The sequence below is a fragment of the Stylophora pistillata genome, chromosome 5 (genome assembly GCF_964205215.1).
Source record: "Stylophora pistillata chromosome 5, jaStyPist1.2, whole genome shotgun sequence".
NCBI lineage: Eukaryota > Metazoa > Cnidaria > Anthozoa > Scleractinia > Pocilloporidae > Stylophora > Stylophora pistillata.
The window spans coordinates 21,571,620-21,586,283 of NC_142523.1; the positions used below are offsets into that span (position 1 = coordinate 21,571,620).

Below are 14,664 nucleotides of genomic sequence, written 5' to 3' on the forward strand. Positions count from 1 at the left end.
ACGGCTGTACCACCTTATTCCACCAAAGCGCGCCGATTGCCACGTTTATGAGTTGCGCAACAAAAACCATGTATCACTCTTTAAATGCCGGACCGAAAGATTTAAAAAATCTTTCTTTCCAACAATGGCGTCTAACGCCCAGTTCTTGTAGTCAAGCAAACCTAAGCGTTTTTCATTGGTATGTAACTGCCGATTCTTGTAATTCCCAGTCCCTTTAGACTCTTAATTTTAAAGTCAAATGTAAGATTTTCGTATTTTTTAAATATTTAAAGCATATTTGTAAATTCACATGTATTTCACCGCTTGGGTGCCATTTTTGAATACTTTTAATAAACCTTCTATCATCATCATCATCATCACCATGGAAACCTGCGAAAAGTCCTAACTTTACCAGCAGTGTAGAAGCTTTCATAGTGGGCTAGCGCTGGAGTGAAAATTATTAGGTCAACTTAGTTTTGAACAAAAACGTAGATATTTCAGATAAGGGCGGGTAGGGGTCATGTTGTCTCTTTCAAATTACCCTATTTGTCAATAATCATAATCGATGATCAATTAATTAATTATTAACTCGGCTCCCAACTTGGTTCCCAACTCGAAAGACAGGTATCCTCTTTTAACTTCAAATGTACTTTTCGACATGCGATCAATTGTTCACGGTCAAGTTAGTTGAAACTTCACTATGACGGCCGCAGCAAATCTCGAAAATAAGCAAACTTCAAACAAGGGTTACTGCAAAACTAAACATCCAAAAAAATTGAAAGTATGTCTGAGAACGTCTATCCTTAAACTGTATCTGCAACAAGCGTTTTTGGCAGTTGTTTTAGCGTACCATAGAGCTATTGAAAAACAGGCGCAGGGAGTCATCGAGGAAAAAATTCATAATATATTTATAGCGACAACATATCTGCTTTTCATGCCATCAACGAATTTTTCAAGGTCCTAACTATAATGTTATTGCAAAGGAAAATTCACAGATAATTTTTGACTTACGCTGGCAAGCCATGAATATGACAGAATTTCGATATTTTGAATAACGAAATTTGGGTCGATCCGCACTCGACCGATTTTAATTACTCTCAAAAAAGCAAAAAAAAAAAGATTAGAATAAACTAACCCTGTTTTGGTTACTTTGGTACAAGGGTCTATCGTTGTGGCTATTGATGTGCTATTGATGTGCTCAACCTCCTCCCCAGTAGTTGCAGCTGCCCCACTCTGCCAACGGCCACCCCACAAGACCTACATGAAAATTACACTTACTGATGTACACAGAATGCTATCCAGCAGATATAAATTTGGACACAGAAAAATTTCACGATTTGAACAAAACCAAATTGTATTCATGTAAAAGAATTCATATGCAAGCAAAATTGGACATAATCATACCAGTACTTGACAAGACCAATCATGAGCTTTTGCATGCATAACTGACAATGCAAGACTCATTTTCTTGGAAGTTGCCAGATCATTCTTTTTTAACCAGGGCCAGTACTTGCAGATGACATCGTACCAGAAGAACTCCACATTCTTGGGAACGTAGTAGTTCACTTGGAGATAATGGGCACATCCATAAACTTCTCCATACATCATGTTGATGGCATGTTGTGCCAAACCATGCCTACATCCAGCAATCTCCAGACCACACTCACTCAGATTCTTCTGTTTTTTGACAGTATTTCCTGCTGCTCACCAGTTTGACTCTCCACACTTTCCCTGCTCATCTGATTTCTGGATTAAAAATAATGTACATCCAAGTGTACAGTGTATAGATATCTGATGCTTGTTGAAAAATCAACAAGTTGTAACTTAGTAACATATGTCTAAACATCCTATTGCTTAATAGGAATGCCTGCCAGTGTTTTAATAGCAAAAGGTAGGTTTCAAGAGATTTGGTCCAATAATATTGCTACATGATACTACCTTTAAGTTAGCATTAATTGCTCTGTGAGTAGAGTATCAGAGATATTGACAAGTCTTTGCCTTACAATAATGGATGCTGAATCAAACCATCGAATTTTTTTCAAATGACAATTAATGACTATAATTTCCACATGTAAACTACAATATCTTTGATTGTACCTTGTGTTAAGTTTTATGACAAAACATTGTCCATAAGAAACCAAAATTAACATTGCATGTACCTTTTTAAATCTAGTAGATGCTTAATGATTACACATGTTCACAGCTCTTACCCTTTGCTTTGAACCTTGATAGACCTTATGAATGTGACTATCAACTTTCTCATTTGAGACCACAAAGGTTTCTCCATAGTAACACACTCTTTTCCTTCTGAATACAAATGTAAATAGGTATTCTTTAATAACCTAATACATATAACCAAGTCTTCTACATGCACTCCGGTGTAAAGATGAGTGTATGATAGTGGTACAGGCTCTTCTTATGTCCAAACTTACCAAGCTTCTTCAGTAGTGTTACCTAATGGTACTTTAGAATCATTTTGAATTTGGATTAGTATTGATCCCTCAAAAAAATACTGTTCAGAGATCAATTATGAAGAAAGTTAGCATGATTTACAACTTGAGGATGATGGTAATACTGAAACCTTACTGGTAATGATGATTTCATTGCACAACTCCAAATGATGTTGATTGTACAATGAGCCAACTACCCAAATATTGCAGTTGATAAACAATAAAACTCATTAATCTAAGCAGAAACAAATTGTCTTTGAGTTTCAAATTAATATCTGTAACTTACATCCCTGCAGATTTAAAACGGTAAAGTTTCATGTTCCCATCAACATGAACAGAGTGCTGATGTTGGCTACATGATGGGCATTCCATCCAGTCAATGCACCGCAGTTTATCAAGTTCAAATTGACAATATTTCCACTCCTTAAATGACACTCTGAAGGCTGTGGCATTAACAGTTGCAACCTGTAAACAGTAAACAAATATCCATGTTTTCTCTGTTGCATCATACTACAGTAAAATAGGTGATAAAGTTAAGTTTGATTAAGACTTCTTTGGCTCAATGACTCTCCACATCAACAGGGCTATTATTTGTTTATGGATATGAAAATTTTAGCAATGATTGTGCAACCTATCAATATTCAGAGGTCTTATAAAATAAATGATGCTCACATAGGTTGTGCTCTTTGGGATTCTAACTTGAAGATTTGTTTATAGCATTAGTAGTGCTAATTAATATAATTTAAAAGTGATAATATTTTCCACAATCTGTTCTCCTCTTTACAAAACTTCCAAACCAGAATTAGATGTTGAAGGGCAGTGTCCTCTGATAAAAATACTCACACGTCCTTTCCGCTTTGAAAAGAGCTCAAGTGACTTGAGAAATGCACCTTCAGACACTCCAGGGAGCTGCTTCTGAAGAATGTCCCAGAATAAGAAAAGCTCCTTATCAAAGACATAAGTCATATCTTTGATACTTCCTGGCCAAAAGCCAGACTGGAGGATGACAAGTGGTTCTGAGGTGCAAAGCATTTTCCCACACTGGAGGCACTTATATCTTCTATGCTTTACATCAGACCAACCTGAAATTTTGAAATATATGTACTGTACAATTATAAAGTCTGTTAAGAAGGGCAAACTGGTTATTGCACATTGTATTACCAACAAAGTCAATGTACAAATATTTCTTTAAATTCCATACAATTAATCTTACAGGAATGTCTCACGAAAATCCATATTAGTCAATACCTTGAAGGGAGACCAAAATGCAGTGAGTATTAGGTAGAATAATGTCTGTTTCACAGTTTCTGCCACATGTAGTGCAACAAAGGTCTCTAAGAGGTAGAGTTTTGGCTAGAAAAGAAGGAAAGAAAATCCACCACACTTAGTGTGTATATACACATATATAAATATATGTTTATATATACATAGATTACATATCTATGCATATATGTGTATGTATATATGTGTGCATGTATAATGTATATATAATTATGTATTTAACTGCAGACACTCTGGACTTACTGTTTCGGCCTTGTGGGCCTCATCAATGCAGTGCTGATGCTAGGATGGGGGAAAACCGATATGGTTACCCCAAACGATCCCACATTTGTGGTATTGTCTGAGCCATGCCAGAGTGCTCAAACTAGGAAAGCCTAGTGAGCTATGCGCAATGCTAGTGGCAATGACTCACCCCACAGTGCTCAATTTGTATGCCAAAAGAGCTATATCTAACTACAGACATTATGTATTTATATATATACATATACACACACACATATATACATACATATATACATACATTGAGATAGAGAAAATTCTAAGAGACTATACTATCATCCCTACAAGGCTGTTTACCCACTCATCAGGGGATTTTGTTACAAAATCCTCTGATGATCGAGTAAGTAAGCACATAACAGGCTTGTAGGGATGAAGTATAATCTCTCTTTTTTCCCATCTCAATATACATCACACTCTATTTCTATGTATCAAGCAATGTATAATGGAAAAATCAATGAGGAATTTCTTGATCCTACGAATATACAAATACATTGTAAACAACTGAAAGATTACCAACTATTTCCCATTGTCTACTACTGCTCCATGTCGTTGTTGCAGGTATTGGGAAATAGTGCCCATTAACTATGGCATCCCTATCATGAAATGGCCAGCATTCATGAACTTGCTGGTCACATTCAGAGCACAAGTGTCGCATGGTGGAACGCATGTCACATCTCACAACTGCAGCTTTATCTAAGCATCTGCTGCACATGATATTTTCAGGAACAGCATAAGTGGCTTCCAGTAACTCTTTAAATATTGTTGACTGTTGCTCTTCCCAGCTTTCAGTCTAGAGTGTCTGCCTTTCTGCCCAATTTTGTCTTTTTGGTGGGTTGCTTTCTTGCAATCTCTGCAAAAGCTCCTGTGCCTCCAACAGGATTTCTTTCATTTCTCCTTTACCAAAATGACAAAAACATGTTCATGTTGTAGTAACAGCTCAGGAAATACAATCAACAAGGACAATGATTATGACAACAAAATAGAAAGTGTAAAATCACATTGTTACACCTAGAACTAAAAGAAGCTTTAACCCTTTATACCATAACACCAGTATGCAAACTCTCCATACTATGCTCTTTACATTTCCTAAGGTGCTGTCAAGGAGAATTGTTGCACAATAAAGAGCCTCTTGAGTTGATGATCATTTCCTTTATTCTTGTGACCTAGATGTGTGTTCTAGGGATGATAGTTTAATGAGAAATTAGGTGCTAATCACTCTTAGAGGTTAAAGGGTTAAGCCATAAGCACCGGACATCCCTGTTCAAGGAAATGTATGATTAGTTCATCAGGTTTTTAGCAATGAAATTTCTTCACCCTCCAACCAACTTAAGGAGGTTTAAATTCCTCTTGCCTTGCCACAACAACTCTGACCTTTTATAACTAAAGTAATGTGGGACTGAGTGACTCTACTGTATTTATTTTCTATCCTAGACCTATACTAATGAGCCACCACGTAAATAATCTGACATTATCCCTTCCCACCCTTACATCAGTATACATGTTCTCCTTACTGTCCCCTATACATTCCCATAGAGGCTGATGTTCTCCTTACTGTCCCCTATACATTCCCATAGAGGCTGATGAGGAGACACTATTTCATAATCCACAGCTTCCCACCAGTTGGTGACCATTTCCTTTATTCTAATTACCTTCATGTGCGAATTGGGCGTGATATTGTAAGGAGAAATTAGATGCTAGCTAGTCACTCTTAGTGGGTTAAAAGGTTAGTTAAATTACTCCACAAGTAACTCCGCTACAGAAGCGCACATTAACATCAACCTCGATATTGATGATTACAAACCTCCTACTGTACTGGATGCGCGCGTGGTTTGATCCGCACTTTCATGTCCATAACTTGCACTCGCATTCTCTGAAAGGTCTTCAGATAAAGAAGAAACACGATCGACTCAGAGCTAACAAGTTATCTTGAGTGGAGAAAAAGTTGATGTGGCATGTTCATTAATGAAAGCTGAAGAGATGATTCACCGGAAGATACGCTTACCATCACGTTCATGAGGAACTGAGGTTTCAAGGATAGAATTTGTATTTTTTCGTCTTCTTTTCGACTGACCAGAGTATGTTCCCTTATTATTACGAAGTCCTGAAACGGGGTCACTAGCAAATTCATGCTGTCGAGCTTTCCGCTGTTTCTTCTTTGACAAACCCAACAATTCTTTCCCTTTACTGAGAAGCTCGGACATTGAGGGCAGCTTTCTCTTTCGGTTTTCCCCTGGGAATAATTAAACGAGAGTAAGACTGAGGAAGACAAGCAGTATGCAGACTGTCGAAACGTCGCGATTCACATCAAAAGTGACAACATCGTGAGACAAACGATAATACTTTATCATTAATGAGACTACAGCTTACAAAGGGTCGAGGAAAAGATTGATTCTAAATTAGTAAAGTAAGAGTTACGGTAGCGATTGAAGTAAAGACTTTCACAAAATAATCGATCACAACTGAAAGCACCTTCTTACGCCATCTTGGATGCTGTAAGAGTGTGGAACTGAAGCCTCCTCTTCATTTTAAAGCGTCAAGAACGCATGTCATGAGATTACCATAATCATTAATTTGGTGCCAATTAAGAAGTAACGATTATCATTATTTCGGTCTCGAGATCATGTTGTTGAGGGAGACATTTGCTTGAGACAGAAAAATTGGTCCAGCTCCTGCGCAGTTTGAATAAGCGGGCTCTGGGGCTGAACAAAGAAGACAAAACAAAGTGGCGGCTGAAAAGCTCACTCGCCCCATGGAAGGTTTATATCGCGGAATAGAAAGCCACATTCGTCTCAAAGCCGAGAAGATACTTCCCAAAAAACCGGAAAAAGTAGATCAGGAGAAAATGTATCCAATTCAGGTAAGTACGGAGATTGCTTTGTTGATTTTTCCTCGTAACGTAATACATGTGGTTTAAAACCACACTTCTTTTGAATAATTTTAACTTCTTCCGAAGGAAATAAGTTCCTTAAGAGATAAAGGATTTTACAAATTTCATAGTTTTCAGTTTAACATGAAATGATAGCATAGTCGACCGTAGCCCATCTTTCTTGCCACTATGTAGGTAATTGTAACAGTACTGAGCTGATAATGGGGACCTTAAGCATCGATGACTATGGGTGTCACGGACGTTCGATCGTTTGCAGGAGGGGGAACGTGGGAACGACGTTGTCGCCAACAGAGTTCGTTACATGACTGCGTTGAGCAAAACAATTACGCTAATTTACAGACGTTGTCGGTCGACCGTGACAATGTAAACACATCCTTGGCGTGCTCTCGATCTTGTCGATGTCCAGTTTAAAAGAAGCTCGAGAAATGCTTTCTCTAGCATGGAGTCATCATTTTATTTCCAAAGAAGAATTTTTATTATTGTGTGACGCTAGTGTCTCCAAAAATCCATCATTTCCTCACGCCGACTACGATCGTTTTGATCTCGATTCTATGGACGAAGCAGAGTGTTTTCAGGAGTTTCGAGTAAGAAAAATGGACATTGTTAGACTTGCAGATGCCCTTGGATTACCTGCGAGACTGTGCTGCCACCAACGAACTAAGGCCAACCGCAGAGGGACTGTTGCTAAAAAGGTTTGCATACCCATGTCGTTTGGGTGACACGATCCACAGATTTGGACGAAATTAATTGCTAATAACAGGACAGACAAATACAAAACTAATATCAATTTGCTTTATATGTACTTACAAGTTTTTAAAAATAACATGATAACTGTGGGGACTGTGGTTGTCTAATCACTTAATCTTCTGTACCAAAATAAAAATAAGGGCTTGTGTTATAAATGCTCATTACACTGTATGGCAAAGTTCATAGAGTTTTTAATCAAAATTTTGTTTCAAAGTAATGTGCCCAGTTTTATATTATAGCAAGTCATGTAAATTTTAAAGTTCTATACATGGCATTAATTTCTGATCAGTAATATACCTTTTGAGGATAAGTAATTACAATGTATATGCTGGTATGAATAAATTGTGTCATCAAAAAATTATATAATTAAAAATGTAATACAGAAAGCATGAAGACATCACAAGTAATAAAAAATATGTTAAGCATAAAAAATATGTAAGCAGTCAATTCCATCACACTAACAGACTCCAACTGAAGTAGATGGTGATTCTTTTGATCAATGAAGTTAATATGTACCGGTCTGTTGCTTTGGTTGGGGCCGATACAATCATAGTTTAAAAAAAATGTTTTCAAAGAGTAGCTCAAAAGATATCCAACAATGTTACAAAAAATAAAGGCATGAAATATATGTTTCATGGTATAATATTGTAAATCTTCACATAAGTGGTGCTCAGGGTACTTATTCAAATTTTGAGTTAAAACAGTAGGGTGCTTATTCAAGAGGGATCCTTTTCAGTTCACTTTAAACATGTTCACAAGCTGAATTGAAAGCGAGTATTAATGTTCAAATCTGGGCCAGGGAAGGGGGCAGGGTGCTTATTTCAAATTTTCGTGGATAGGAGAGTGCTCATATTTGAGGATTTACACTTCTTTTTTCAATTTTTCTTTTCTAACATTGCCATAAGCATCTTATACTGCTCTTGTTGCTGTTGAGCCATGTAGGTTTGAATTTGTAGCAACTGCTGCTGTTGTTGTTACTGGAACTGTTGTTGTTGTTGTTGTTGTTGCTGCTGCTGCTGCTGCTGTTGTAACAGCAGTTGCATCAGGCTGTTATGCTGCTTGTCAAGCAATAGGCCCTTTGCAGCTAGTTGGTCACGTGCCTAGCAACGCCGAATTGGAGAGCAAGCTTTTCTGCAAAACAAATCGAATGAGTCTCATGAGCGTCCTGCGTGTGCATATCTGAAAGGCAGTTATTTTGAATTCAAGCGTGAAATACCCTTCCATCTCTCAAAATCCAATACGCTTAGCATATAATTATAGCATTTAGCACATCTTCGAATCGGAAAAGTCAATATTCAGCTGGGATCGCGGCAAAAATATCAGCGTCAAGTCGACCACGAGTTACAGACATGGCCTCTCCTTCAGGTATGTAGACTACAGATCTTGTCTTCTTGCTGCACTTTGATAGCGACGTGTGGACGATTAATAGAAGTAGAGAAAAAGAAAATACGTTAATTCACTACACGTAAAAGTTTAGGAGCTGTTTACTACCGATAAACATAGAATTTTGGCCATGGATTTCCCCTGAAACTATGATGATAGAACCAACAAAGTTGTTTAATTCACCACTAGAAGTACAGAGATATTACTCGCCCAATTTAATGATCGTATGAATTTGAAGATTTTTACCAAATCGTTAGACTTATGTTGCTCATGTTCTTGTTTTATTGCTTTTTTTAGCTGAAGAGAGCCAAGATCTTTCAATATTTCCCTCGCTGACCTTCGATGATGTCGGCCAATATGCAAAAAAAATGTCTGGATGCACTAGCACAGCGAAGGCATACAAGTTTATGGCAGAACCTGGATATCTACACGAGATTAAAGGTCAGTAATAAAATCGAGTATTTCTTATTTGTTTTTCTCAATCAGAATCTTATATTTATGTTTTAATGTTTTAGTGATACGGGCCAACGACGCGGTGAAAATTGCATCGAAATGTTTTCGTTCGATGAAGAAGAACGAGCCACCTCATTCCTTGGAAGTTTCTTCAAGCATGGCTAATAATTCTTTGTCTGGAAGGTGCTCTTGTGTGGCTGGATCAGGAGGGTATTGCCATCATGTTATAGGGCTTCTCTATTATCTGGCTTTACTTAAACAACTGGGGCATCGAACTCTGCCAGATGATCTAACATGCACCAGCATGAAGCAGCGCTGGAGTGTGCCTAGGGGGAAAAAAATTGAAGCAAAGCAAATTCAAAATGTACTTGTGAAGAAGCCTCAGCTAGGCGCATCCTTCAACAAATACATCAAAAGCAACCTGTACTCCCCATCACCAATATATGGAACAATGACTAAAGAGCATTTTAACAGTCTACAGCCAAAGCCTCTGTTTGTAACCATTGTTCCTTCTGAGCAGGACCTGAGATCTGTTTCATTTGTCCCAAGCAAATTTGGAAATGTCCCCAAAGGGTGTTTGATTTCTTATCAACAAAAAATGTCTGCAGACTATTTAGTAAATGATTTTACCAGCACTGCATTTCCAGATTTACCACTTGAGAGTGCAAATGATAGATTTCAAAATAATGTGTCTGTGTGCCTGGAGGCAAACCAGCAAGCCCTATTTGACTCTCTTTCTGTCACAAGTGAGATTTCTCTCAGGGTACAAGAAGAAACAATTACTCAAAGTTTAAGCGAGACTTGGCGTCTTTTGCGAAAGAAGCGGATAACAGCAAGCAAGTTTGGTACAGTTGCCCGGCGAGTTTCAAATTTTGAAAACCTTGTAAGTCAGCTGAACCCGGCAAGATTTGTTCAAACTCCAGCAATGAAGAGGGGTGTAGAACTTGAACCCCATGCAGCAACAGTCTATGCTAATGTAGCAAAAAATGGCAGAGTGAATTTATTCCCATCAGGATTAATTATAAATCCTAAATGCCCATGGTTAGGCTGCAGCCCTGACCGGAAAGTTTATGATTTGGATGCCCTTGGTAGTGACCAGAACCCCTTTGGTTTACTGGAGGTTAAAGTTGTTAGGGAGGGGGCAACCTCATTTGATGATGTGAGATATCTTACCAAGGATAATACTAACCAGTATTCTTTAAAGAAGAGTGACATTTATTATTACCAAGTCCAGTGCCAGTTGGGCCTCACTGGTCTAGACTGGTGCGATTTTTTCAGTTACATGAATGATGACATGTTTGTCTGCACAAGAATCCTTTTTGATCCCATTTTTTTCCAAGGGGCTAAAGATAAGGTGGACATTTTTTTTTTCAATTACTATCTAAGCTGATTTGCCTCTAGTCTTTGCTTACTCTCAAGACTGTATTTGTTATGAAAAGATTTAGCTTCAATATTCTTTTAACCCATTCTATATTTGCTCTAATTTGTGTACAACTATATTAGATTTAAAAACTTTTCTAAAATTGGTGCCAACCAGATAATGTCAGGATGAGGGATGAGGTGATGTTGACCCATGGAATGCATGGAGCATTTTTTTGCAGAAACAGAAATGTGACCTAACTTTCTTGTTAGTATTTTTTAGCTCTTTTAGCCAAGGTTTTGTTATTTACTTGCATCATCATACTCAAATTCAAGAATTAAATATATGTGGTAATCCCCCAATTAACCAAACTTAAAAGAAAAACACCAAAAATGTCCAATATTATGTTTAAAGAGCAATTGATTCAGAAATACTATATCCAGTAACAGTTGACACCTTATAATAACAATTAAAATTTACCAAGACTCATTATGACTACTTACACTTTTTGTAATAGTTTAAATATTTAATCCTTCTGAATGATCTTCTAATCCAAATGAGTGCACTACATTGTAATGTTGTCACTTTGATAAGATTAAGGGACCTTGAAAATTTGTTAGAAGACAGGCTATAGAATAGAGCTGGTTAACTGAACCTAAAGTTGAAAGAGGAACATCGGAATCCAAAAAGTGATACTCCTTAACCCTTCTGATGGCACGTTCTACATGTATTCTAAGGCTTGCAATAGTTTTGGTTTTTTGCACATCTTGAGTTGAAAACTGCCCTTGATTTTCCAGAAAAGGAGGGATGTTTAACTCAACATTATACTCCTGTAGCATGTTACCTATATCAAACCCCTTATCTGCCATCACTGAGTCTCCTGCTTCTAAGAGGTCTAAAATACCACTACATCTTGTGATTTCCCTGTCGCTAATCCCTCCAGTGTATAAAGTGGAAACAAAACATATTGCTCCATGAGGGGTGATTCCAATAAGACCTTTCAAAGTTGTGTTGCTCTTATAGGATGAGTACAGCTGTGACTGTAACAACAGGGATGTGGGTGTTTGCACAAAAATCTCTGTGCAGTCTAAAATCACTCTGGTGCTAGGATAGAGTTCTCTGAAACCCTCAGGCATGCATCTATCTACATCTGCCCTCGAGGGCCAAATGATTTGACTTCCAAGAAAAAAATACAAAAAATTGGACCAGGTTACCAATTTTCTAGAGACTGATGATATATGAATTGCAAACCTATCAGCAAGATCTTGCTCAAATAATCCAAGTTTAAGCCGAACAAGAAACATAAACATTTCATCTATTAGAAGCATATTTCTGGAGGCTGGTCTGTTTTCTCTCTCTCCAGAGGCATAACAGTAGGTCATTAGTTCAGCACTGGGTTTAATAAAATTAAAAAAAAGCTTAATATGTTCATTTGTGGGAAAGCCAGTGTAAAATTTTATACTCTCGTTGTCTGGACCAAATCTCTCCAGACCAAATTTACTTAATGTTGCTTTAGCCTTGACATTTCTTAGCTCTTCTTTAGCTGCAGCTGCTTCCTTTCTGCTCGCCTCAAGCTCTCCATGCATGGCCAGAAGCTGAGCCTTCAGAGACTGCACCTCTGTTTCCACACTTTCCCTGCTTTGCATTGCTTCACTTTCCACTCCATCAGTGTCACTATCATCTGTTTGAGTATCTCTGCAAAGAAAGCCAAAAAATTTAATATACTCATATAGTTTACATAATTTTAAATTTTAAAACAATTACATCCTTCTAGAAATTGAAGAACCTGAGGTCTGTATATATACTTTTTAACCATACATCCCTTCTACAAGGTTTCACAAATGCTTTCAATAGCAGTTAATATTTATCCAAAACTGATACAGTATTTAAAAATAAGAAAGAAGCATTCTAGTCTAGACTTATCATTGTAACCTCATAAACTCAACGATGCATTAAAACATAACCAAAGAATATATTACCTGTCGACATGTCGAATAATCTTTCTTCGTGCTTTGAAGGAGGAATTCCAGTTAAAATTCGATGGAACAGCACCTCTTTTCAGTCGCTGGCTACCAGACTTGGTGGGGGGAAGGTAATCTTCCTTGGTAAAGTGCCTTGAGCATACTCTCGTACTAGTTGTTATCTAAATGGGAAAATTTATAAGCCATTAGACACAAGTTGACCGAACAAATCCTTGCCAAATGCTTTGAAAATCGAAATGTCTCTATAAAATACCTTGAAGTCAGGACCTTCGTCTCTTCGGATTTTCACCAGCCATTCCTTCTTCAACTTTTCATCCTTGGTACGACCGGGAATGCGATGGAAACGCAAATCTTCGTGGTACCTTGAATCCCCATTACATAGGGGAACACAGCAATGGTATGCAGAATTTTTTCTGCCCGTAATGGATTGTTCAACTGACTCGTCCATATCGATATCTACAACAATGAAAACAACGCTTGTTGGTTCCGACACCATAGTCTTGAGGGGAATAAGCAGCCAAAATTCTATGTTTTTCAAAAGTAAACAGCTTCTAAACCCTAAGGCGTAGTGAATTACTGTATTTTCTTTCTTTTTACTTGTATTAATCGTCCAAACGTCGCTATCAAAGTGCAGGAAGAAGACAAGATCTATTCTACATACCTGGAGGAGAAGCCATGTTTGTAACTCGTAGTCGACTTGACGCTGATATTCTTGCCGCGATCCCAGTTAATATTAACCTTTCCGATTTGAAGATGTGCTAAAAGCTATATTTATATGCTAAACTTACTGGATTTTGAGAGATGGAATGGTATTTACCGCTTGAATTCAAAATAACCGCCTTTCAGATATACATACGCGTGATGCTCAAGACACTCATTCGATTTGTCGTCGCAGAAGAGCTTGCTCTCCAATTCGGCGTTGCTAGGCACGTGACCTCCTAGCTGCAAAGGGCCTATTGCTGCCTCTCAGTCTCTTTCTCCAACTGCACCGATCTTATTTCTATGTCTCTCTCTTTTAGCCTGTTCTCTTCAGTTGCCTGCTCCCTCAAATAGGCCACCATTTCAGTTCCATTGGATTGCCTCTTTTTGGCCTTGTTTTGATTTTCACCATCCCCATCTGAAAGTGACCATTTCTTCATTTCACTCAATGACTCCATGGCTTTGAGCCTGATATCCTTAGCTTGCTCTTGTTCTTTCTGTTATTTCTCTCTTGTGTTTTCATCCTCCTCGTCTCTTGACTGATCACAGGCCTCAGCTCTCTCTATGATTTCTTTGAGTAGCCTGTCCAGCTTGGTTGGCTCAGGACTGATGCCACTGGCTTTTAACTATTGTGAAGTCTTTTTTTTCTTTTATTTTTCCACCAGGACCATATAATGATCTCTTACAGACCTCTTGTTAACTTTAAACTCCGCTCTTTTGTTGAGAATGTTGGCAATTTTCTCCCATGCATGTGCTCTGCCCACAGTCTTCTCTTTAGCCCTGTATGGCTCAGCCTGCAAGACTTCATGGCACAGGAGAATGTCTTTCTGTTCACTCCATTCCATTTTACCACTGTTTTAAACAATGCATGAAATTTCAGCCTTTAAAAGATACCTTATATGAGTATCCAGTTAGCTTACATGAACGTCATGCCCAGTTGATCTGATATGATTAAAAAATGCAGTGTTAAACTTCTCTGTAGCATATGTAAATAAAAGTCCCCCCAATTATACATTACTTCCAGTTTTCGAGCGTACACCCTATTTTTGGTAAAAATTTATATTTTTCATTCCCAAGCTGAAAATCCTTTGTTTCCCAGCGATTTTAGGCTAATTTAAATGTTCTATACAGAGGATAGTAGTACATCAGTAAAGTAATTAATAT

General features: G+C 37.8%; 3 protein-coding genes and 1 pseudogene across 5 annotated transcripts in view; 2 read left to right on the top strand and 2 right to left on the bottom strand.

The window, feature by feature from the left end:
• Positions 1-6,555, bottom strand: part of LOC111343045 (uncharacterized) — a 13,029-nt pseudogene extending 6,474 nt beyond the window's left edge. The window contains exons 1-9 of the transcript XR_016001048.1: positions 5,992-6,555; positions 5,791-5,868; positions 4,503-4,883; positions 3,678-3,782; positions 3,273-3,511; positions 2,716-2,894; positions 2,190-2,286; positions 1,384-1,725; positions 1,115-1,236 (exon numbers count right to left, since the gene is read on the bottom strand). The product of XR_016001048.1 is annotated as an uncharacterized LOC111343045 (transcript). The remainder of the gene's footprint in view (positions 1-1,114; positions 1,237-1,383; positions 1,726-2,189; positions 2,287-2,715; positions 2,895-3,272; positions 3,512-3,677; positions 3,783-4,502; positions 4,884-5,790; positions 5,869-5,991) is intronic.
• Positions 6,556-6,607: 52 nt separating this feature from the next.
• LOC111343044 (uncharacterized) overlaps positions 6,608-14,664 on the top strand; it is a 32,531-nt gene continuing 24,474 nt past the window's right edge. Inside the window, exon 1 of the mRNA XM_088759693.1 lies at positions 6,608-6,846. Within this exon, the coding sequence (XP_088615819.1) occupies positions 6,739-6,846 (108 nt within the window). The 5' untranslated portion in view covers positions 6,608-6,738. The remainder of the gene's footprint in view (positions 6,847-14,664) is intronic.
• Positions 8,682-11,308, top strand: LOC148730788 (uncharacterized). Its single transcript, XM_088759698.1, has 3 exons — positions 8,682-8,988; positions 9,304-9,447; positions 9,522-11,308. The coding sequence occupies exons 1-3, from the start codon at positions 8,973-8,975 to the stop codon at positions 10,847-10,849; spliced, it is 1,488 nt and encodes a 495-aa protein (XP_088615824.1). The 5' UTR covers positions 8,682-8,972; the 3' UTR covers positions 10,850-11,308.
• LOC111345825 (uncharacterized) lies at positions 11,213-13,724 on the bottom strand. 2 transcript variants are annotated; one of them, XM_088759697.1, is made up of 4 exons: positions 13,463-13,724; positions 13,055-13,257; positions 12,799-12,962; positions 11,213-12,514 (listed from the first exon to the last, which is right to left on the bottom strand). In XM_088759697.1, the coding sequence occupies exons 1-4, from the start codon at positions 13,476-13,478 to the stop codon at positions 11,401-11,403; spliced, it is 1,497 nt and encodes a 498-aa protein (XP_088615823.1). In that variant the 5' UTR covers positions 13,479-13,724; the 3' UTR covers positions 11,213-11,400. The 2 variants fall into 2 exon arrangements, with proteins under 2 accessions (XP_088615823.1, XP_088615822.1); XM_088759696.1 differs by having other exon boundaries at positions 13,055-13,723.